Source organism: Eschrichtius robustus, chromosome 20, assembly GCF_028021215.1.
Source record: "Eschrichtius robustus isolate mEscRob2 chromosome 20, mEscRob2.pri, whole genome shotgun sequence".
In the NCBI taxonomy this organism is placed as follows: domain Eukaryota; kingdom Metazoa; phylum Chordata; class Mammalia; order Artiodactyla; family Eschrichtiidae; genus Eschrichtius; species Eschrichtius robustus.
Window position 1 is genome coordinate 21806308 of NC_090843.1, and position 21824 is coordinate 21828131.

The 21824-nt window shown below is 49.4% G+C and overlaps 1 protein-coding gene across 1 annotated transcript; it reads right to left on the reverse strand.

Moving 5' to 3' along the window:
• Positions 1–5309: 5309 nt before the first annotated feature.
• Positions 5310–21200, reverse strand: MEOX1 (mesenchyme homeobox 1). Its single transcript, XM_068529773.1, has 3 exons — positions 20732–21200; positions 6604–6776; positions 5310–5432 (listed from the first exon to the last, which is right to left on the reverse strand). The coding sequence occupies exons 1-3, from the start codon at positions 21198–21200 to the stop codon at positions 5310–5312; spliced, it is 765 nt and encodes a 254-aa protein (XP_068385874.1).
• Between the last annotated feature and the right edge of the window lie 624 nt (positions 21201–21824).

Sequence of the window (21824 nt, forward strand, 5' to 3'; positions counted from 1 at the left end):
CCATCCCTGCATCCATCCATCCATTTGTCCACCCATGCAGTAACTATCTATTGAACATTTATTATATTCCAGGCATCATGCTAGTAGCTGGGAATAAAATGGTCAGAGAACCATAATTCATTTTCTTCCCTCCAGCTTGGAACACAAACCACAAATGAATAAGCAAACAACAAATAAAAGAACTATAAATTGTGGTAACAGCCATAAAAGAACACACATAAGGTGAGAAGACAAAGATCAAAGGATAGTAGTGGCCAGGGTTGATGGTGGCATCAGAGAAGGGCATGGATATGAGATACTTTTTGAAGGTTTATTCATGGTTTGTAACAAATGGGACTGAGAAGTCACAACCAGTGAGAGAAGGAACGTGGTGAGAGTCCAATGTTATGGTGGCTAAGAGAGGACACCACTTGCAGTTGCTATGTTGGTAGTTGTATGGGATTACCTGGCGCAGGCCCTTCTACTTGGCTGAAGAATATATAGCTCTCAGTAGAAAACATTTCTACTCAATGGAAGGAAAGAAAGCCATCCACCATGGGTTTTCCTGGTTACTGGAGCTGTGGCACTTTGGGGGTCCAGACAAGAAAGAGTGGATTCCTGCCTGACACTGGTTCTCCTCTTTGAATAGAAGAGCTGTTAGAAATGCATCCATCACAGGGTTTGGCCCAGGCAGGGGGGTAGACTTCTGAAGCCCTGAGTCCTTCCAGGCCCTTTCATTTGGAAATGGATTCTCTGCGTACTTCGTCTTACTTTCTTCTCTCTCCCTCTCTCCAAAGGGCAGCCGCATACTTGCTTGTCCTCGATGCTCTCTGAAGGATGGAGAAACCCATTACTGAAAAGTTACTGTCGGAGAATTCTTGGCTGTTTGGATTCCTACCAAGCCACCATCTCTGGTCACAGTCACTGCTTCCCACCAGGGAGTCGCCAGCGGGTGGGCTTGCTTCCCTCGTACAGCTTTGCACCCGAGAAAAAGCAGAAGATTTTTACCAACTTGAGGAGCAGTTGGTCCCAGCTACCGTTCACCTAGCATTGTTCAATCAAACGCCAACACTGAAGACCGGGAAGAGTCAGGGAGTCTTCAAAAGAAACCAGAAAACTTGATTGATGTGTGCGTGCACCTTTAATTTCATTATCAGGCTCTCCTCCATGGATTTATTAACTATTATTGGAGAAATTAAAATTCTCATACTGAAAGAGATTTTCTTCTATTGACTTTAGAAAGTGGATAATGTTGCTGCCTGATGTCAGGCATCGGCCTCCTGTTGAAAATTGGGCCATACGGACCCATTAAAACTTCCTCTGTGCGCCTTTCAAGTTGTCCCTTTAAGTGCCAGTAAAATGCCTAAGTCCTTGGGGGCGGGTCCAGGTCTGGGAGATCTTTCCAAACAGAAGGGAATGAGCAAGGGAATGTAGGTAAGAAATTACATGGTATGTGTATATGGAAGGCCCAGTGGCTTAGTATTGCTGGGTTTTGTGGCAGGGGGTGGTGTAACGAGGTTGCAGAGTTAGGCAGGGGCCAGAGCATGGGGAACCTGGAGGCATATAAAGGGTTTCGAACTTTATTTTGTAGGTGATAGGAAGCCATTGATAGGTTTTAAATCAGGGGTGACAAGGTTGAATTTGTGTGTGTGTGATTGTGGTAGGGGATGGACTTTGAGAGCTATTAGAGGTTCTAATTCAACCGTGAGATGTTGACAGCCTGAGCAAAGGCAATGGTGGTTGGAAGACAAAGCATGCATGGGTGTGAGAGATACCTACGAGTTAAGTGAAATGAACAGGACCAGGTAACTGATTGATTCTCAAAGCAGCAAGGTAGTATCAAGGATGTGTCCCAGGTTTCTAGTATGAGTGAATGAGGTTTCTAGCATGAGTGAATGGGTAGGTTGTGGTGTCGCCAACTAAAACAGATGATTCAGAATGCAGGCGGAGGAGCTAGCCTAAGCTGGGGAATGGAGGTTTCCCCTTCAGATATTTTGAGTTTGACGTGCCTGTAGCCATTTAGGTGGCAAAGGGCAGTAGGCAGCAGAGTATGAAACTTTAAGCTCCCACATCAGGGGTAGGGGAACGTTGGTCTGGTGCCAGAATGCCGGGATGCAAATGTCAGCGTCATCCCTGGAGTGGTCAGTTTCCACGAAGTGGTGCAGCAGTGACAAATGACTCCTAAATCCCAGTGGCTTACAACAGCGAACTTCTATATTCTCACTGACATAGATGAAAATCGGGAGCTAGCTTTGGCTTTGCCCCACATCTTTCTCATTCTGGAACCCAGGGTAATGGTGGAACCCCCATCTCAGCCCAGCCTTGTGCAGAAGGAAAAGCAATGGCAGAGCCATGAGATGACTCTAAAACTTCTGCATAGACAGGGCACTCGGTGCTTTTGCTCACATTCTATTGGCCGAAGCAGGTCACGTGGACAAGCCTGAAGTCAATCAGGTGGGGACATACACTCCTTCCACCGGAGGTGCAGCGTATGACAATGGTCAGGGAGCAGTATTCATCTAGTGGAGAGAAAAGAAAATAATTGAGCCCAACCATATGACCTATGACAACCACTAATGGGCTATAAAACCTTGGGGATTTACTCAACTTCTCTCTGTTTTGCTTACCTTATCTGTAAGACAGGAATAGCAGAACTGCCTCTTAGGATTGTTAAGAGAATTAACTTAGTTCGTCCATTAAAAGCACTTAGAACAGTGCCCAACACAGAGTAAACACTTTATAAATGTAGATGGATGGAAGGAAGAGGGAAGGTGGGGATATTATTTAATGGGTACTGTGGTTCAGTTTGGGAAGATGAAAAAGTTCTGGAGACGGATAGTGGCAATGGTTGCACAACAATGTGAAAGTACTTAATGCCACAGAACTGTACACCTAAAAATGGTTAAAATTTTATATTGGGTATATTTTACCACAATAAAAAAAATGTAGGTAGATGGGATTGTCTGGGAAGGGCAAGAAAAGGAGAAAAGGGTGGTGGGCAGAAAGTGGAAAACTTGGGAACCAGCAGTGTGGGCAAAAGCATTGCAAAAGGGAGATTAAGTCTGCTTGGGAGACAGAGAAGGAACATTCTAGACACACAAGAAAACCAAGAGAGGTTGATGTCCTCCGAAGCCACAGGAATTGAGTTAGGAGGGAGTGTTGGAGCGCCTGAGGATGTCTGCTCTGCTTGGCTTTGAACCTGAACCTTCCCTTTGGAACCTTGATTTTGGTGGGTCTGCTTTCCTCTGCCAGCTCCTGATGATGTCATTTCTGGTCACTGCCCACACCAGGCCCAGACTGCCTCAATGCCAAATCCTGGCCAGGTCTCTTCTCCGAGTTCCCTCCCTCCCCTCCTCTCTAGCCAGTCCTCTTTTGCCCATTGCTGACATCTTGGTGAGATAAATCTCTTTTAATTAAAAAGACACAGAATTGAGAACATTTTTTCTTGTGTCATTTTTTTTATTACTGTTGGTGTATATTGTTGTACCCTGAAAAACAAAAATCTTCAAACTTTGAATTTAAAAATTAGGGTTGGTTAGTTTATGGTCAAGATTCCTTTATTAACAGAAGAGTTCACCTTTTGTTTACAGAACATTGTCTATTTGATAAACCATGGGTTAGAGAAACTGAAAGCTAAAATTTTTCAATGGGAAATGCAGACTATACAGTTGCAGGGAAGACAGGATTTTTATTTTTCTTTTACATCAATTACATTTGCACCGCCACCTTTGGAGGAACCAAGGGATACCTTGGTCCAGAGGATTTCTTCCATTTCTTCGTTGCTTCTAGACCTTGTCTGGCCCATCATCACATGAGCATCAGAGGACTGTGCACAGAGCTGTGGTTCTTAGCTCTGCCAGGAAAAAGCTCTGCCAGGAGCCTGACTTTTTCTTATTGATTTTATTTCTCGAAGAGTTTTCTTACTAAGTGAATTGACCTTACACAGTTAACTTGATGTAATCTAAAGAAAACAGATGAAGTATGCTTTAGAAAAAATTACACATGCTCTAACCAGCCATTTGGCAATCATTTTCCACAGCATCTGTCCTTTCGGGGATGGGGAGGTGGGTTTTTTTTTTTTTTTTTTAAACACGTGAATGGTTACATCTACATACAAGAGCTCCAAACTCTTGCTGACCTCCCTCTGCAACACCAGCTGGTTTGGGGGGACAGAGCACTGAGGCAGGCAGGGGGTCTCTCTCAAGGCGTCAGTCACCCCAGGTTGTTTGGCCAACAGTCCCAGGGCATCTGGGCAGTCCACACACATAAACGTGGCAGCTCTTCCAGTCATAATAGCATTTGTGGAACACATTGGAGGGCCACAGATGCATCCCATGGAGAAAGGGGGACTTTTTTGGGTCCTTATTTGCGGTCAGAGTTCTTTGAAAGCACAGGACATTGCAGCTGGAGAAACTTTCATGCCAGGGTTCCACATTTCTAGGTTCTCACCCAGCAGCCTTTACCTCAATCGCTTCATGATCGCTTCATGAAGCAATCGCTTCATTCTTAGAATATAGGGGAACCTCTCCAGCCCTCACCTCAATAATGTGAGCATCTGGATAGGTTTTTCAATCCAGAAATTATAGATTTAAAAGGAATAGTTGTTCCGGTGTTCTGGGGGTCCTGCTCAACAGTCCTGGGTGTATCCCTGAATTGATTTTGAAGAAGCAGGTGCTGTCCTGGGTCCATTCTCATAACCCAGTCAAGCCAGCGTGAAAGGCCTGTGTGGGGACCACAGAGACCTACACCAGGCTGTTCTCCCGACTGTCTGCTTCTAGCTAGTGCTCATGAACTTGCCCATTTCACCAGCAAATTTGGATCCAGGGATGGCTTCTGATTTGTAGCAGCTAAGTTTCTGTCCTCAAACTTCCTCACACTGATTTTCCCTGGGGTTTTGGAACCTTTGAGGTCCCCCAAAGCCTCAGATATAGAGCCCAGAAAGGAAGGGTGGTCTAGGGTGTGTGTGTCTCCTTTCCTTTCTTTGGGGGCACCTGTGTTCATGAGTGGCAGCTGAGACCCCGAGAAACAGTGTCCCTGGAGCTATTCCCGCGATTCACTAGGGTCCGTTCTGGCTGCTGTATGACTGACTCCATGAGAAATGTGAGAAGCAAAGGCCCTGGGGAAGGGGCCGCTAAGACACAGTAATGCTGGACAGAGCTTTCTGGGAAACTTCAAGGCTCCCAGGAACCCTGGGCAGCTTCCTATCCAAGAGTCACTGCGAGGTGTGGAGAGGCTGCCCTGGGTGGGTGGGAGAAGGTGAAGGTAGGATTGGGGTGGGGGTAGTTGGTACGAGGCTCAGTCCTCAGTCTTTTTTTTCTCCCTGGAGAATTTCACTCTGAACTTGGAGAGGCGGCGGAGTCCCCATCCTCGGGGTCCTGCCCATGGGGGGAGATGGGCTGACCCCCCTTCACGCGCTTCCACTTCATCCTTCGGTTCTGGAACCACACTTTGACCTGATGAAGGAAGCAGAGGAGCCTGGTCACTTCACGGCAGGTGTGACCACCTCCTCATATTGATGCTCAAGCTACCTGGGGTGCAGCTCCAGGGACCCCCAGCTCGAAATTCGGCTTCCCCCTCCCCACGACTCCAAAGGCTCCAGGAATTGAAAGGGAAGACCCACCAATCTGCCCAGAGGCTTGTCTTATGTCTCCAGATAAAGAAAGCCTGACAGAAGAACCAGTTCTAAAAGTCACACTGGCCCCACCCCCTTTCACAAGCCCCTCCCCTCCTGTGCCAACACCCTCTCCCTCTAGCTTCTGTTACCCAAGGATCTGGGAACACAGGATCACCAGCCTCACCCTTAGGCACATTTATAACGCACTTTTCAGCTTAGATAGCTCTGGTCTGGACATTTTCTCATCTGAGCTTCAGCATTTACCTGCAGGTAAACCTGCAGGGTGGGGTTATGACACTGCTGTACAGATGGAGACCAAGAGAGGTCAGGAGAAGACATTTCCCAGAGGTCCCAGGGCTACAAAGGGGTAGAGGCAGGATCTGAATCTAAGTCCTCTGATTCTAAATCCAGCACTTTGGCAGATGCTTTCTCAACTGAAAGCTGCAATCAATAATAATAATAATAATAATAATATTTTATTCCACGTCAGAGCACGGGTATGGGTGGAATGCTCTGAGAGAAAGCCCAAAACAAAGGGCTAGGAAGTTTTTCTCAGAGTGTGTCTAGGAACCAGCTGCAAATCCAAATCACCTGGAGAACTTACTAGAAATGCAGATCCCTGGTCCCACTCATTATTACTGGAAAATCGCTCTGTGGAGCTCCGGAAGCTGCATTTTAAACAGGGCCTGGATGATTCCACCGCACACTCAAGTTTGGGGATAACCAGATCAGAGGTTTCAACCCTGGTTGCAGGTGAGAATCACCTCGGGGACCTTTGATGAATTCTGATGCCTGGACTTCACCTCAGACCAATGAAAACAATCTCTAGGGGTGGAGCCCAGACACTGGTGTTATTAGAATTTCTGCAGGTGATTGTCAGGTACAGCCAGAGTTGAGGACCACTGGACTGGGGCAGAGGGAGAAGATGAAGAAGGTTCTGGGAGAAGCGGGGGAAGAGAGGGGTATGACAGAGCACAGGAAAAGAGGCATGGCCAGAAGAGGAGGGGCACCTGCCGCTCGGAGAGGTCCAGGTTTACGGCGATCTCGTATCTCCGGAGCCGGGTCAGGTAGTTGTGATGAGCAAACTCGGCCTCGAGCTCCCGCAGCTGCTCCTTGGTGAAGGCCGTCCGCTCCTTGCGGGCCTTGCTGCTGCCCTCCGGCTTCCCTCGGTTCTCCTGGTTGTCTGAGGAGAGAGGGCCCCAAACAGGAAGACGTGAGCCGCAGGGGCCTTGGTTCCCTTTCTTTTGTCCTCAAGCAGCAGGGCAGCCTTTCCCTGTCGCTCTTATTTTGAAAGGATGCTGAGAAAGAACCCACGGTGTCCCTTTATCATTCATTCTAGCGTCTTTACCCCCAGAGAACTGGAAAGATTTTTGGATATCAACCTCAGGCGCACCTCCCCCACCCCAACTGTTTTTAATTCCCAAAGCACAAGAAGCTGCCCTTGGCTGTTTAATGATCTCTACCCCCACCCCACTCCCCACCTACCCCCAGCTTGACATTAGCAGTGGCTATAAGTTTGTGGGGCAGGATGTTCTAAAACTGAGGTTCTCTGTCCTCAGCGACAGAAACATCACCTAGGAACTTGTTAGAGATGCAGATCCTTGGGCCTCACCACACACCTGCTGAATCAGAAACTCCGGGAGTGGGGCCCAGAGATCTGTTTGTTTTTTTTTTTCCAGCGATCTGTTTTAACAAGCCTTGCAGATGATTCTGACACATGGTCAAGGTTACACACCTCTGCTCTAAGACCTGGCTACTCAGCGGGTGCCTGGTGGCAGCAGTAGTGTGGCCAGGGAGCTGTCAGACTTGCAGGATCTCCACCTCACTCCATCCTCAGACCTACTGAATCAGAGTCCGCATTTCAGCAAGATCCCCAGGGGAGGTGTGTGCACATGTAAATTGAGAAGTGCTGCCTTAAGTTTCCCCCCCTCTCCCCCAACCCTCTGACACCAGGAGGGGCCAGGTCTGGAAAGTTCATTTAAGAAGGAGGCTCTGAGTTCAACAGGGCAGGGGCTCAACCACAGCTGGTAACAGGGGTACAGGAATCAAGCACCTTACATGCATCAGACACTTAATCCTCACAGTAATTCAGCCTGGCGAGTTCTAGGATGAGACCCATTTTATAGACCAGAAAACTAAGCACAGAGAAGTGAAGCAAGTTGTGCAAGTTCATCCAGTTCATCTGTGATGGTGAGGGACAGGAATCCAACTCAGGCAGTTTGACTCACGCAGTGTTCCAATGAAATATATGTAGGAAGGCTTTACAAACTGTAAAGTGCAGTGCACCCAGAAAGGACTGTATCGTGATCTGAACAGGGGAAGGGGCGGTGGTGGATGGAGAAGTGCACAGGAAGGAGACCGACACACCTACACAATGAACTACCAAAGCGTGCCACGTGGCCGGGGAAGGGCTCCAGGAAGCACGTTTTACGCAGGGCTCTAAAAGTTAGAAGTCTTTCACTTCATTGCCCTTATTGTACAGACAGGGAACCCGGCCAAGCAGCCAGATTGCCGAGCGGGATGGGGATGTGGAGCCCCCTCGTGCACCCCACGTTCCCGATGGGAACGTCAGCCCGCCGGTTCTTTCTAGCGCTTTCCACGCAGTCCCCCTTGTATTTCTGTCTGCGCGTCCTCCGCCCCCGCGCCACGCCTCCGGGAGCCGGATAGAAGGGGGAGCCGCCCGCCCCCTCCCCGCGTCCCCCGGGAAGCAGAGGAGGCGGAGGAGGGGCCGCCGCCGGGGGTCCCCGCAGCCCCGATGCTCGGCTGCCCGTGCCGGATCCGGGTGGGCCGCCTGCCGGGCGCGCCCGTGGGCGGGAAGGAAGGGGGCGAGTTCTCCTGCCGGGCTGTCTGCCCAGACCCCTCCGGAAGCGGAGCCGGGGCTGGAGGGGAAGGACGCGCCGCCTGGCTGGGGTCCCCCAGGAGTTTTCAGCCTTGGCTGGCGCAAGCCCGGGAGGGAGGGGCGGTCACGGTCACGCCGCGGAGGGACGCCCATTCCGGAGCACATCCTCGCCCGCGCGCCCAGAGCGAGGCTGGGAAACCTGGATTGTTTCCCATCCGCTCCTGTCCTGGGGCTCAGTATTTCCCAGCCCTTCCCTTTCGCAGCATCGGGGGTGTCAAACCCAGAGGGCTTGCCGCGAGGTTTGAATCCTGGATCTTCTTGCTGGAGCCTCTGAGGAAGTCGCTTAACCCCTCTGGGCTTCTCATCCAGAAATCTACCTCCCAGAGGTTTTGGGAAGCTTGGACAAGCTGCTGTGTGTGGAAAATGCTTTTAAAACTCTAAAGCTCTGGACAAATATAAAGTATTCTTCCGATTCTTCAATTCCTTGAGATGCCATCTGAGGCGCTGGGGTAATAGCAGCTACCGTTTCTTAAAGACTTCCACGTGCTACGTACGATGCAGTCACTGCTTTAATCCTCCCCATACAACACAGGTAGGAGTAGGTAGTATTATTATCCCTTTAGCTTTATCATGTGGATTTGTGTGATAATTTGATTAATAGTGCTCTCTCCCCAGGGATGTAACTGCTTTTTCTCACTTGCTACTGTACCTGGCACTTAGGAGGTCCTTGCTAAATGTTTGCTAAATCCTTCTCAGTAGATAGAGGCAGAAGCAGCCTCAGAGAGGCCCGGGAACTTGCCCAGTGTGCCAGGCAGCTTTTGGGTGGCAGAACCGAGATTCAAATCCAGATCCACCTGACTAGAGCCTTGGCCATCAACTCTGGCGTCAGGTTCTCCATCTTGCGTCGGCTGGCTGGCGGCTGGACCTGGACCATCGCAGCTCTGCTCGTCTCCACCTCCAGGGCTCCTGGGGGCCCTGGGTTGATGCCCACACCCACCCTCCCCTTCTCCCAGGCCTGCTTAGGTGTGCACAGGTGCCCTATGGAAACCCCACAAATACCACCCCCACCCCCACCCCCCCACCGCCACCCCCCCACACAGAGTCCTGCACATAATCCTTCCTAGAGAGAAGAGGGGAGATAAAGGGAGGAGCCCTTTGGAGCTGGTCTTGGACTGGTTATGGGGGCAGCTGACCATCTCCTCTCTCACCTCTTAGTATCCTGATTTAGGCACTGGGGCCTCAGGAAGGGAAAGAAGAAATAGGACAAAGGAGCCTGGGCTGGGAACTGAGTGTCTGAGCCCCTGTGTGAACCTCGGGGCAACACCCACTAAAGGGGGTGGCATCTGGCACTGGGAGAACCCTTGTCCCTCATCAGCTTCCCAGAGGGGAAAGAATTTTCATCACTGTTAGAAATGACAAAGGGGCCAGAAGTATGGCAAGTTAGCTATGAAAACGAAAGTGGAAGTTATGGTTCTCTTTGTTCTGCAATAGTATAAAAAAAGGTAACATTTTCATCCAGATAGGAAAAGACAAAGAAAAATGATAAGTACTTTTATACCGTTTCTGGCCAGGGAGTGTCCATTCTGCTGGCTCACATGCACAGTTCCTATGCATACTATCCCCAAGATGGTTTGATCCCTTTGTTGGGGAGCCTCCCTCCCCTCTCTGGCCTCAGTTTCCCCATGGGTAGAAGTATGGGATTGGGCTGGGCCTTCTTTCCCTGGGCGAGCTGTTGTCAGAGTTCTTTTCCAATGCACCACCCTGGCACTCTCTTCTCTCCCTACTCCCTCTTCTGTTGAGAAACCCCGGCCTGGAATCTGAGGTCCCTTCCAGTTTCAAAGATTCTTGTCTTGGCCCCAGGTTACACCCTTCAGTCAGAAGGAAGGAACTGTGTGTGTATTCTGTCCCAAGGCCCTCCGCAGCCTTCCCAAGGTCCTCAGCCCAGCGATCAGGGCTATGCTGGGGAATTTCTCTCTCCCTCTGACATGCGCAGCTCCCCAAGCCTGGAGCTGCGTGGAAGGGCGTTGTGTTTGCAGAGATTTCTGAGGACCTGTTGGAGAGCCTGAGCCTTAGCTGGCTCCAAGAAAGGGCTCTCTGACCTTGGGCAAGTCCCTTAAGTTCTCTGAGCTTCAGTTTCCCCATTTGTAAAACAGAATAGCCTCACCCACTGTGATCAGAAGGTTTCTGAGAAGCTAAGACGAGACGGGTAACGTGTGTTAACACTTAGCACAGTGCCTGGCACACAGCTGAGGCTCTTTTTGGAGAACCATCAGAAGAGGTTCTACTGGAGATGATGTTGGAGAGATGACACAGGCGGAGATAAAACACAGTGCATCTCAAGGTGCCACGTCTCCAGAGCTGTGTGAAAGGGATGCCTTTTCAATGTCTGGCCTTTTAACTGTTTTCCCTTCTCCACTACTTTTGCACATCTGTACTTGAATCTGTGTCTCTATTGCTTCCAGGCACAGTAACTAGAACTGATCAGTGTGACGATTCACGTCAGCCCTCCTGGTCCTGATTCTTCCTCAGGGCCAGCGGGTGCCTCTTCCAGGACTGCAGAGGGAGGAGGCCGGTGCTCAGCTGGCTGCCTCTGTGGTTAAGGAGGAGCCCTCCGGCCCCGCCCCACCCTCTGCACACCCTCAGAGGGAGCAGGGCCATGATGGAATGGTCCAGAGCGCCCAGAGAAATGCAAACAGGATGTGTGTGTGATTGCGGTTTCCACCATGAGCTTTTACACCATCCGAGGTAAATTATTTCATAAATAGCTGTCACGTTTGGCAGACCTTCTTAAAGTTAGCAGACAGCTTTATCGGAACTACGGGGAGGTTCAGAGAGACCTTGGGGAACATGCCTTTTTGAAGTCCTGTATTCCTACTCCCCAACTCTCACAGCCATTTAACATAAATTTCTATCCAGGACCAGATAGACAGCCACAAGCCCCATATTCAAGTAGCACTTTGCAGTTGACAAGTGACAGTGGATTTCTTTCCCCCAGAGATAAACTGCTTTTGGGCTTTCCTCTGTACTACAGAATCATAGAATAGTAGACCTGGAAGGGGACTTAGAGATGATCTGATGTGGCCTTTACCTCTTACAGGTGAGCCTAGAGAAGGTAAGAAACTTGCCTAAAGACACACAGCAAGTTAGCAGCAGAATTGGGCTGAGAACCCAGATTTCCTTGATAGGAAGCTATTTCCTGACTGTTAGGCTGCTTCCTACTGGATCCTCTTAATTATCCTGTGAGGTAGGTGAGGTACACATTAGCCCATGGAACAGATGAGGAAATTAAGACCCAGAGACTAAATGGCTTGCCAGAAGTCCCCTGGGACCAGTTCAGGCTATGTCACTGCACTGCAGTGGTGATGAGTATGGAGCTGTGCTCGCTCCAGGGATGGCGTCTGGGTCTGGGTCCAGGTCTGCCTCCCTGGGACTCCCCTTGGCAAATCCTCTGAAAATGGGGTCTACAGCTTCCTGGGCTACAGACCAGACCTTTAATGTGCTCATTAGTTTTGATACTTTCAACTTCAGAGGGAGGAGTCAAAGCCCTGAAAATAGACAAGACCTGGACGGAGCCAGTCCCAAGACCAGATGGGCGTTTGCATCCAGACCTCCCTGGCTTCCTGGGACTGTCTTGACTTTCTCTCTGGGCCCCGACCCACCTCAATGTCTGGGCCCTTTCTCTCTCCCATGGGGGCCTGAAGAGACCTGGTGAGGCTCCCAGCCTCTTTGAGGAGCCCAGCAGTGGGGCTGGGGGATTCAGGGATGGGAATACCTGGGGCTAGAGTCGTCTTTGCTGAGAGTCCCAGGTGGCGGGGGCTGGGCGAGGGTGGGCAGTGATGAGGGAGAGTGGAATGGACTTGGTGAGGAGATGGGGTGTGGGGGCCATGGAAGAGGGGAGCAGAGAAGTGGAGGGGGCACGGGGGCGGTGGAAATGAGAGGCTGGAGCAGCAGGCAAATTTCTGAGACTGTTGGGGCAGGCGTGAGCCGCGCTGGGCTTTGTTTGTGTTTATCAGTTCCAGATGTCACCCTCAGCTGTCACCCAGGGCCCATTGCTCACACCGCTTCTCCACTGAGTTCAAGGAAAACATGGCATAGAAGAGGCTGGAAAGGGGGTGGGGACTGCGAGAGGAATCCTGGCCAGAGGCCAGGGCACCCTGATTCCGTGAGCGGAGTGGGCACTGGGGAAGCTGGCCCCAAGGGTCTGCAGGGGCCTCGAGTCCTGCCCCTCAGCAAGGGGTGAGTGTGGATCTGAGATCACTCAGCCTGATACTCGGCGTCACGTTTGTGACCCAGGTGACACTCACTGAGGTTGTCCATTTATTTTGTTATTACCTCCTTTCCTTCCTCCTCTGTCAAACAGGCTGCTTCTTTAGAGATTCATTCGTAAAACAGTCTCCACTTTTTTTCTTCTCTCTTGATGGGAGTAAGAGAAGAATGCGGGGATCTGCCTGTGGCCAGAAGCAGCGCTCTGTCTGAATGGACAAACTCTAGCAGCCAACGGACCCGGGACTGGAGCATTTGTCCCACTGCTAGAACCTTGTCCCTGTACCCTCTGTTTATGGGCTGAACCGTGTCCCCCCCACCAATTAATATGTTGAAATTCTAACCCCCAGTACTTCTGAATGTGACTGTATTTTGAGATAGGGTCTTTCAAGAGGGGATTAAATTAAAATGAGGCAGTTAGGGTGAGCCCTAATCCAGTCTGACTAGTGTCTTCATAAGAAGAGATTAGGACACACAGAGAGCCACAGGGATGTGCACGCACAGAGGAAAGGCCATGTGAAGACACGACAAAAAGGTGGCTGTCTGCCAGCCAAAGAGAGAAGCCTCGGCAGAAACCAAACCTGCCAGCATCTTGATCTTTGACTTCCAGCTTCCAGAACTGTGGGAAAATAAATGTCTGTTGTTTAAGCTACCCAGTTTTTGGTATTTGTTATGGCAGCCCAAGCAAACTAAGATGCCCCCAACTCCCCATAGCCGCGCTTATCACTGAGGAGAGAGAGGGAGCAAGGCCACTGGGGGGTGCTTGGCAAGGCTGATGCAAGGCCATAGGGATGGCTCTGCAAATCAGACAAAGGTGCCATTTCCTCTAGACTGGAGAGCACAGTCACTTGTCCATGTGGCAGCTGGGCCCTCTCGTTGCCCAGCCGTGAGCCCCCCTAACTGCCTGGCCGTGGTGGGTCCCCTTTCTTGCTCAGCCACAGCAGCTCCAGCCATGGGAGTACTTGGGATGCAACCCCAGTATCCTGTAGCGGATTCCTGCAAGTCCAGCCTGCATGTGGATATTTACACATCTTTCTGACCCAGCACTCACCCTGACCCTGGGCTGGTTTTATGACTGAAGTCTGGCTCTCTGCACACTTTTTTGTGAGTGAGACTGTAAAAATCCTGATGCATTTTACAGAAGCACATCACGCATGGTGAAAACCCTCATGCCAGGCGGTGGAGCCACTCTCAGAGAGAAAGTGAGAAAATGAATGACTGAATGCCAGGCTGCACTAGAGGCTATTGGCCAGACATTGAATGAGCTTCTCCTGTGTACAAATGTTTCAGTAGGTGCTAGGGAGACTGCGCAGGTGAATCAGATAGCATTCCAGCCCTCTAGACACTTCAATTTTAAGGAAAAAGGCAGCCATATGCATCTAGAACTCTGGATACAGGCCAACTGTGGTTTGATTCTAAGATGGAGATGTCAGCAAGGTATGCTCCATGTGTGAGGGGAGAGAGGTCATGAAAGGATTCTTGGACACTCAACAAACTAAGAGTAGAAGGAAATTATCTCAGTATAATAAAGGCCATATATGAAAAGCCCATAGCTAACATCATACTCAGTGGTGAAAAACTGAAATAGTTTACTCTAATATCAGAAACTAGGGAAAGGATGCCCACTGTCACCATTTCTATTCAATATAATACTGGAAGTCCTAGCCAGAGCACTCAGGCAAGAAAAAGAAATAAAAGGCATCTACATCAGAAAGGAAGAAGTAAAGTAATCTCTGTTTATAGATGAAATAATCTTGTATGTGGAAAACCCTAAAGATTCCACAAAAGCCTCTTAGAACTAATAAATAAATTCAGCAAGGTTGCAGTTTACAGAATCAGCATGCACAAATCATCTGTGTTTCTATACATGAAAAATGAACAATCCAAAAGGGAAATTAAGAAAACAATTCCATTTATAATAGCATCAAAAAGGATAAGATACGTAGGAATAAACTGAACTAAGGAGGCAAAAGACTTGTACAATGAAAATTACAAAACATTGCTGAAAGAAATTAAAGGCACAAATAAATGGAAAGACATCCTGTGTTCATGGATTGAAAGACTTAATATTGTTAAAATGTCCTTACTACCCAAAGTGATCTTCAGATTCAATGCAATCCCTATCAAAATCCCAATGGCATTTTTTTGCAAGAATAGAAAAAAAAATCATCCAAAAATTCACATGGGGTCTCAAAGAACCCTGAATAGCCAAAACAACCTTGAGAAAGAAAAACAAAGCTGGAGGCCTCAGGCTTCCTGATTTCAAAACATATTACAAAGATACAGTAATCAAATCATTATGGTACTGGCACAAAAACAGACACTTAGATCAATGGAACAGAATAGAGAGCCCAGAAGTAAGCCCTCACGTAGATGGTCAAATGATCTTCAACAAAGGTGCCAAGGCTACACAGTGGGGAAGGCACAGTCTTCAACAAATGGTGCTGGGAAAACTGGATCTCCACAGGCAAAAGAATAAAGTTGGATCCTTAACTTACACCATATGTAAAAATTAACTCGAAATGCATTAAAGACCTAAAAATGTAAGACCTAGAAAACTCCTAGAAGAAAACATGGAGGGAAAGCTTCATGACATTGGATTTGGTGATGATTTCTTGGATATGACACCAAAAGCATAGTCAACAAAAGCAAAAATAGACAAAACTATGTCAAACTTAAAAATTTCTGTGTAGCAAAGGAAACAATCAACAGAATAAAAAGGCAACCTAAGGAATGGGAGAAAATATTTGTGGGCCATATGTCTGATAAGGGATTAATATCCAGAATATATAAACAACTCCTACAAGTCAACAACAAAAATCAAACAGTCCAATTTAAACCTGGACAGAGAACTTGAATAGACATTTCTCCAAAGAAGATATACAAATGGCCAATAAGTATATGAAAAGATGCTCAACATCACCAGTCATTAGGGAAATACAAATCAAAACCACAATGAAGTTATCACCTCATACCTACTAGCATGACTACTATCAAAAAAACCCTAGGAAATAACAAGTGTTGGCAAGGATGTGGAGAAAGGAGAAATTGGAACTCTGTGCACTGTTGGTGGGATTGTGAAATAGTACAGCTGCTATGGAAAACAGTATAGAGGTTCCTCAAAAAATTAAGAATGGAATTACCACCTGATCCAGCAGTCCTACTTCTGGTTATATATCCAAAAGAATTCAAAGCAGGATCTCGAAGAGATATTTGCACACCCATATTCATTGCAGAATTATTCATAATAGCCAAGAGGTGGAAGCAACCCGAGTGTCCACTGACAGATGAATGGATGAAGAAAATGTGCACACACATACAATAGAATATTATTCAGCCTTAAAAAATAAAGAAATCCTATCATATGCTACAACATGGATGAGCCTTGAGGACCTCATGCTAAGTGAGCTAAACCAGTCACAAAAAGACAGATACTGCTTGATTCCACTTACATGAGGTATCTAAAGTAATCAAATTTTTAGAAACCGGAGGGTAGAACGCTGGTTGCCAGGGCCCGTGGGGAGAGGGTAAAGGGGACTTGTTTTTCAACAGATATAGAGTTTTCCTTTTATAAGAGGAAGAAGTTCTAGAGATCTGTTGCACAACAATATGCATATGGTTAATGCTTCCGAACTGCACACTCAAAAATGGTTATGATGGTAAATCTTACATTATGTGTTCTTGACCACAATTTTTAAAAAAGCAGATTTCGAATGCAAGATGTTCAAAGGTAAGAAATCTCAGGGGAGCTCCTTTATGAAGTTATAAGCTGTATTTATAAAATCAGCACAGGTTCTAGCGATACTATAGTTTGAAACTTCTAAACTGTAACTTTCGCTGAAATGATGGTAGGTACAAGTGAAGTCATAAAGCAAAGAAGGAAGGAAGGGAGGAAGGAAAGAAAGGGAGGGTCCTTGGAGTAGGTGGCTTTCAAGCTGGATGTTAAAATAAGTAGGCAGAAGAGCCCGGGAAGAGAAGGGTGTTTGAGGCAAGGCGAAGAACTGAGCAAATGTGGGGGGCGGGGGCATGGGGAGAAAAAGTGGGCTGCCTTTGCAAGACAAGTAAACTGGTATGTTTTCGTGGCAAGGTGAGTGGAGATGGAGGTGGGAGGGGTGGCCTGTAGGGGGAAATAAGCAGGGAAAGAGGCCAATCTGTGGAGGATTTTTCAACCTCAGGGGAAATTGAGAGTGCACGTAAGCTGGGCAGGGGGAGGTGGACATCAGATCTTGCAGGGGAGAAATCGGGGAAGGAGGAGCCCTGGGAGGCACGCGTGTTGGAGCTGCAGGAGGATGGGGCAAAGCGAGTCTGATGAAGGCAGAGTGAGTATGTCAGAGTGTTGGCGAGTGGCGCTGATCTGGGGCACCGCGACTCTCCCAGGCGGGCGATCAGATTCACCTGTAGCCGGGCTGATCACGTGTGACCTTCCCTTGAACCCCGTCAGGAAATCACCGCGAAATCCTTCATTCCCATAAATTAAAGACGACCACGGTAGCAACGACAGATTGGGGGCAAACAAGAGTGGCCTTGCAGCTGTCCTTGCCAGCAGGGGTCTTTAACACCCCCTGGCCCCAGGGCGGGAGTCGTTGGGATGAGTTAATATCACAGCTGTCTCCTAAATCAGTTTTGTGCTGTGAACCAAGAGAAAGTCTCAGGGTGGGAGCCGAGGACCCCTGCTTTCCTGACCATTTCCTTGAGCAAATCAGCTCCACTTCCAGTAATGGGGAGTGATGGGGGAGCAGCTGGGGCTGGCAGAGGAAGAAGAGGAGAGAGCAGAGAACGTTCCTTTTGAAACAAACTTTCAGTAACTTTCTGTTACCGGACCCCCCTGGCCAGGCCAGCCAGTATGGGACACGTTTACCAGGCATGACTCACCTCCCTACCCCAGCCTCTCTGGCAGATCTCTGAGCTCCAGGCTCCTAATTAATGGCAACTGGATTTCAGGACCAACAATGATTGCGAGAAATTCCCACATCTTATACCCCAGACTCAGGAATTTCTGAGACAGCGTATTTGAAATATTCAATTCCACTGTCCCCCATAACATAGGGCTATTTATCAGATTCTATGTGCTGAAGACTGGTTCTGGAAATATGGGCCTAATACAATTCATAGCTGCTATTTATCGAACTCATGTGCCAGGCACAGTGTTAATCTCACAGATCACAGAATTTAACCTTCACAGTGACTCCATATGGAGAGTGATATTGTTATAGTCTCATTTTACAGCTGGGGAAACAGAGGCTCCAAGAATTTAAGACCTTTCCCAAAGTCAAGCAGCCAAAAGTGGCAGTGCCGACCCTGCAACCTGACTGCCTGATTGTGAAGCGTGATGGAAAACACACTTCTGAGCAATGCTGGTTAACCTTCCAGAGATGGCTTAGCAGGGGCCAGGGTGAGGTGCGTGAGACACGATGAGTGCAAAATGCAAGGGGTGCCAAAAACCTCAGTAATCAAGAGAAAGAATATTTTAACGCAAAGTTTTAAAAAATCAAAATTAATACAAAAATCCACAATGAGCAGGATGTCAAAATTTAAAATAGAGAATCCAACCAGTGGCTCAGGATTGGTAGGGTGGGGAAGGGGTCCTCGTGGGTTTGTCTCTTGTGAACTGAACTCCAGACTCCTGGAGTTGGTTGTGTGCCTTGCCCATCGCTTTCCCTTTTCTTTAGGCTCTTACAAAACTGATCTTTCCTGCCTCCTTCCCCTTCAGTTAAATTCTGAAGGAAGATGCAAGCAGCCGTGCAATAAAGCTTTCCATGCTGACCAGAGAGGGTCTGGAACCCCAGAGAATGAATGAGAGTCAGCTCGCTGTGCCCTGTTTTGTGAGACTGCTGCTTCTGCTGCTGCTTCTGAGGGGACCTTGAGGGAGAGCCCAGGCTCCCTCCTGGCTGGGAACCTCCCCCCTCCAGAGGCTGACCCTATGAAGAGGGTGCTCTGGCATGGCCAGCTGCTTGGCAAGTGAGCAGCGCCATCCATGGGCCACTTGCCAAAAGGAAAGATGGTGCATTTGGGTCTTGCTGAAACATGGAATGAGCTTGCCTAAGCCCAGCCCTTGGCTTTGCCCATGCCTTCCCAACGCTCTTGGCTCACAGTTCCCTGGAAAGTGGCTGGATGCAGCCAAGGTGGATGTGGGCAGAGATGGAGGAGCTACGGTGGCAGGCGCCAAGGAGGGGAGAGCTCTTCAACTAGGCGCAGAGCCAAGTGGCTGACAGCTCATTGGAGATGAGAAGCAGAAAGTGCCCCATTCTCTGCAGCTCTCCATCCAGGCTTAGGAATAGTTCCGGGTTTAACTGGCTGGGGATTTAAAGGGCCCTTCTATTTAGCAGCCAGGAAGGCTGCGGTTTTTATCATCCACTGTGAACACAATGAGGGGCTTCTTCAAGCATGGAGACCAGATATTTCACAATGAGGATTCTGCTTGAGATCTACTGAAGGGTGTGGGATTCGGGGTCTGAAGTCTGGGGTTTGAGCTTTCTTCTAGGGTGACCAACTGTCCCGGGGACACTAGACTTTCAATGCTAAAACCAGAAAAGTCCTGGGTACGTTGAGATGAGTGGATCACTCTGTTTTGACTCCATGCTAGCAGAGATCCCCTCAGACTTTTCAGTCTCTCCTTTTCCACGTGTAAAGAATCAAGTCACTGATAAGACCTGCTGTACCAAACTCGAAAACTTGTGGGACTCAAAAGAGTTATCGTATGTTTCCTGCAGCACCTCGAACCCCCTAGATCATAGCACATCCACTGCCAGACAGGTATCTGCTGGCTTCTCCTCCCTCTCAGTCTGAACTCTTTGGGGGTGAGACCACCTTATTCATCCCTGAAGTCCCAGGACCTCTGCCAATGCTTGGCAAAAAAAAAGATGATCGGGAAATCTGTGCTACTTTGAAAGTGCTTCGTAAAGCAAAGCAGAGAGTGTTCTCGTTGGTTAGTCGGTCCTCTCATTTGCTGCCTGCCCCTTGTTAGCCCCATGAAAGGTCTTCTGTAGGTTCAGACAGACAGATGTGCCCCAAGGGTGGCCGTCAGGAGGACGTAGTGGGGCAGTGGGGGCAGGAGGCAAGGCCACTGTCTTGTTCCGGGCAAGGTGGGGACAGGGAACCAGACAAAAGGTGAATAGGCAGTGAGAGAGGCTGTTGCGGGGGGAGGTCCCACAGGGAAATGAGGAAACAACAGGTCCCCCCAACCAGGAGGAGATGGACTTTAGCTGGGGTCTGAACAAGCAGGTCAGCTCCATCATCTGGCCTCTGCTGCTCCAGCGCCGAACAGGGCTTTACCTGCATTCTGAGGTCCAGTGCTTGCCCTTTGCTGCCTGCCTCCCTGACTTTCTCCAAGACTGGCGATCCCTCAGGAGGCCTCCTCAGAGGAGTGGCCTTTTGAGGGGGTCACCCAGACCTTAGCATGCTGAGCTGCCCCTTGGCCTGGGCACAGCTCAGCTGCGGAGGGCGATACCTCATGGGCGGTCTGCCCCAAATCTTAGTGCCTGCCTCTTGCGTCCCTGTGCTATGTCTGCTTCTCTCCCTCTAGATTCCTGGAGACACGGAGTCCTGGTTCTACTTGACTGCCCGAGGTCCCAGCCTTGGTCCTAGCCCTCCGAGCCTTGGTCTCAGCTGACTCCCCTGGGGAGCAAGCCCTGGGGCTCTGGGACCATTTGGAGCTGGCTGGGGCATGGTGGGGAGAAGCATGACCCAGAGGCAGCCTGGTTCAGGAAAGCCCCTCTCCAGCCCTTGCCAGCCTGTACCCAGAGGCTCTGTCCCACATGTCCTGCAAATCTTTGTGGATCCTGTTTCATTCTCTTGCCGGCACATCCTTCCTGGGACCCAGGAGAGCTGAGGACACAGACATAGCCCCCGTCACCAGAGACTCCTAGAACTCTGAGTAGAAGCAACCCCAAAGGTAACTGTTCTAAGTCTCCTGCCTTTGGGTAGATTAGATCTTATTGTTTCGCATTCATGGTCAGGATGCCTAGGCTCAGAGAGGGCAAGCAACCTCCTCAAGGTCACACAGCAAAGGAATGGTCAACTGTTCCTCAGCCACTTACCTGAACTCTCCTTTTTCCGCCTGGTTGACTTCTTCTCCGTCCCATTGGCAGTGCTCCCAAGGACCTCGTAGTCCTCGCCTGGGCCTCCCGTGGTGTCCACCAGGCCTGGGCTGCTGGCCCCCATCTCCTTGGAGCCCCCTGCTGGGCCCAGGTTGAGCCTATGCCGGGCCTCCGAGACAGGGAAGTGCCAATCGGGGGGTTGTGGGAAGGCGGGGTGCTGCTCAGTGAAGCCGCGCTCCTCCCGGGGTAGGCTGTGTGGGGTGGCCGCCAAGCAGGAGGCCGAGAAGTCAGGGTACGCTGCTGTTGCTGTCGCTGGGAAGTCTGGCTTCTGGTGGAAGGAGAACGGGGTTGGCGGGTAGTGGGGGAGGCCTGAGGCCCCACTGCCTTCTGAGTGAGGGTTTCGAAGGCATCCCCAGACCGGGGCCGGGGGATGGGGGCCCCTCATGCAGCTGCTGGCCACTGGATCCATCTGCTGTCTGATGCACGCCTCAGTCCTTTCAAAGGCTGGAGTCTTACACTTTTTATATTCAAAGTGTTAAAAATGCAAAAAAAAAAATTTTTTTTTAACAGGAGGGAAAAAGGTTCAACAGAAAATTCACCTCAGGAACCAAAACAAAAACCAAAGCTAAAGTTGTTCCTTACAGTTACGCACACATGTGTCTGGCCACACATACGTGTGCCCGCACCTATGTTGGACTTCGTTCCTGGCTTCCTGGTCCCCCCCTCCGACACACCAACCTGCCTAGCGGGGTCCCCTGTACGTGTATTTGTCGCCGATGACACTAAACATTTTCACTGTCCCAGCCCAGACGCACCAGCTGATGAGTGCTTGTCTTGGAGCCCGCAGCAAATGCCTGCAAAGAGCTGGTCCAGGGCTGCTGAGACACACTTTTAAATCCTGCGGTGGGGAGAGAGTGACAGATTTCTGAAGTGAAATGTGAGAGAGGAGAGGGAGGGGTTAACCAGCACACACACGATCCCCTCCAACCAAAACCCGAGCAGGCAACTATTAATCATCAGAAACCTTATATGCACATCTAATGGGATTTGCAGATGGAGTCTTTTAAAGAAACATTGTCTGTTTTTTTTTTTT

Bases quoted from the DNA above. Each gene is read 5' to 3' on its own strand.
- MEOX1 (XM_068529773.1), bottom strand. From the start codon at position 21,200: ATGGATCCAGTGGCCAGCAGCTGCATGAGGGGCCCCCATCCCCCGGCC. The intron at 6,777-20,731 runs GTAAGTGGCTGA...CTCTCTCCTCAG, and splicing joins GCGGAAAAAGGAGAGTTCAG to ACAACCAGGAGAACCGAGGG. The intron at 5,433-6,603 runs GTGCCCCTCCTC...TTCCTTCATCAG, and splicing joins TGGACCTCTCCGAGCGGCAG to GTCAAAGTGTGGTTCCAGAA.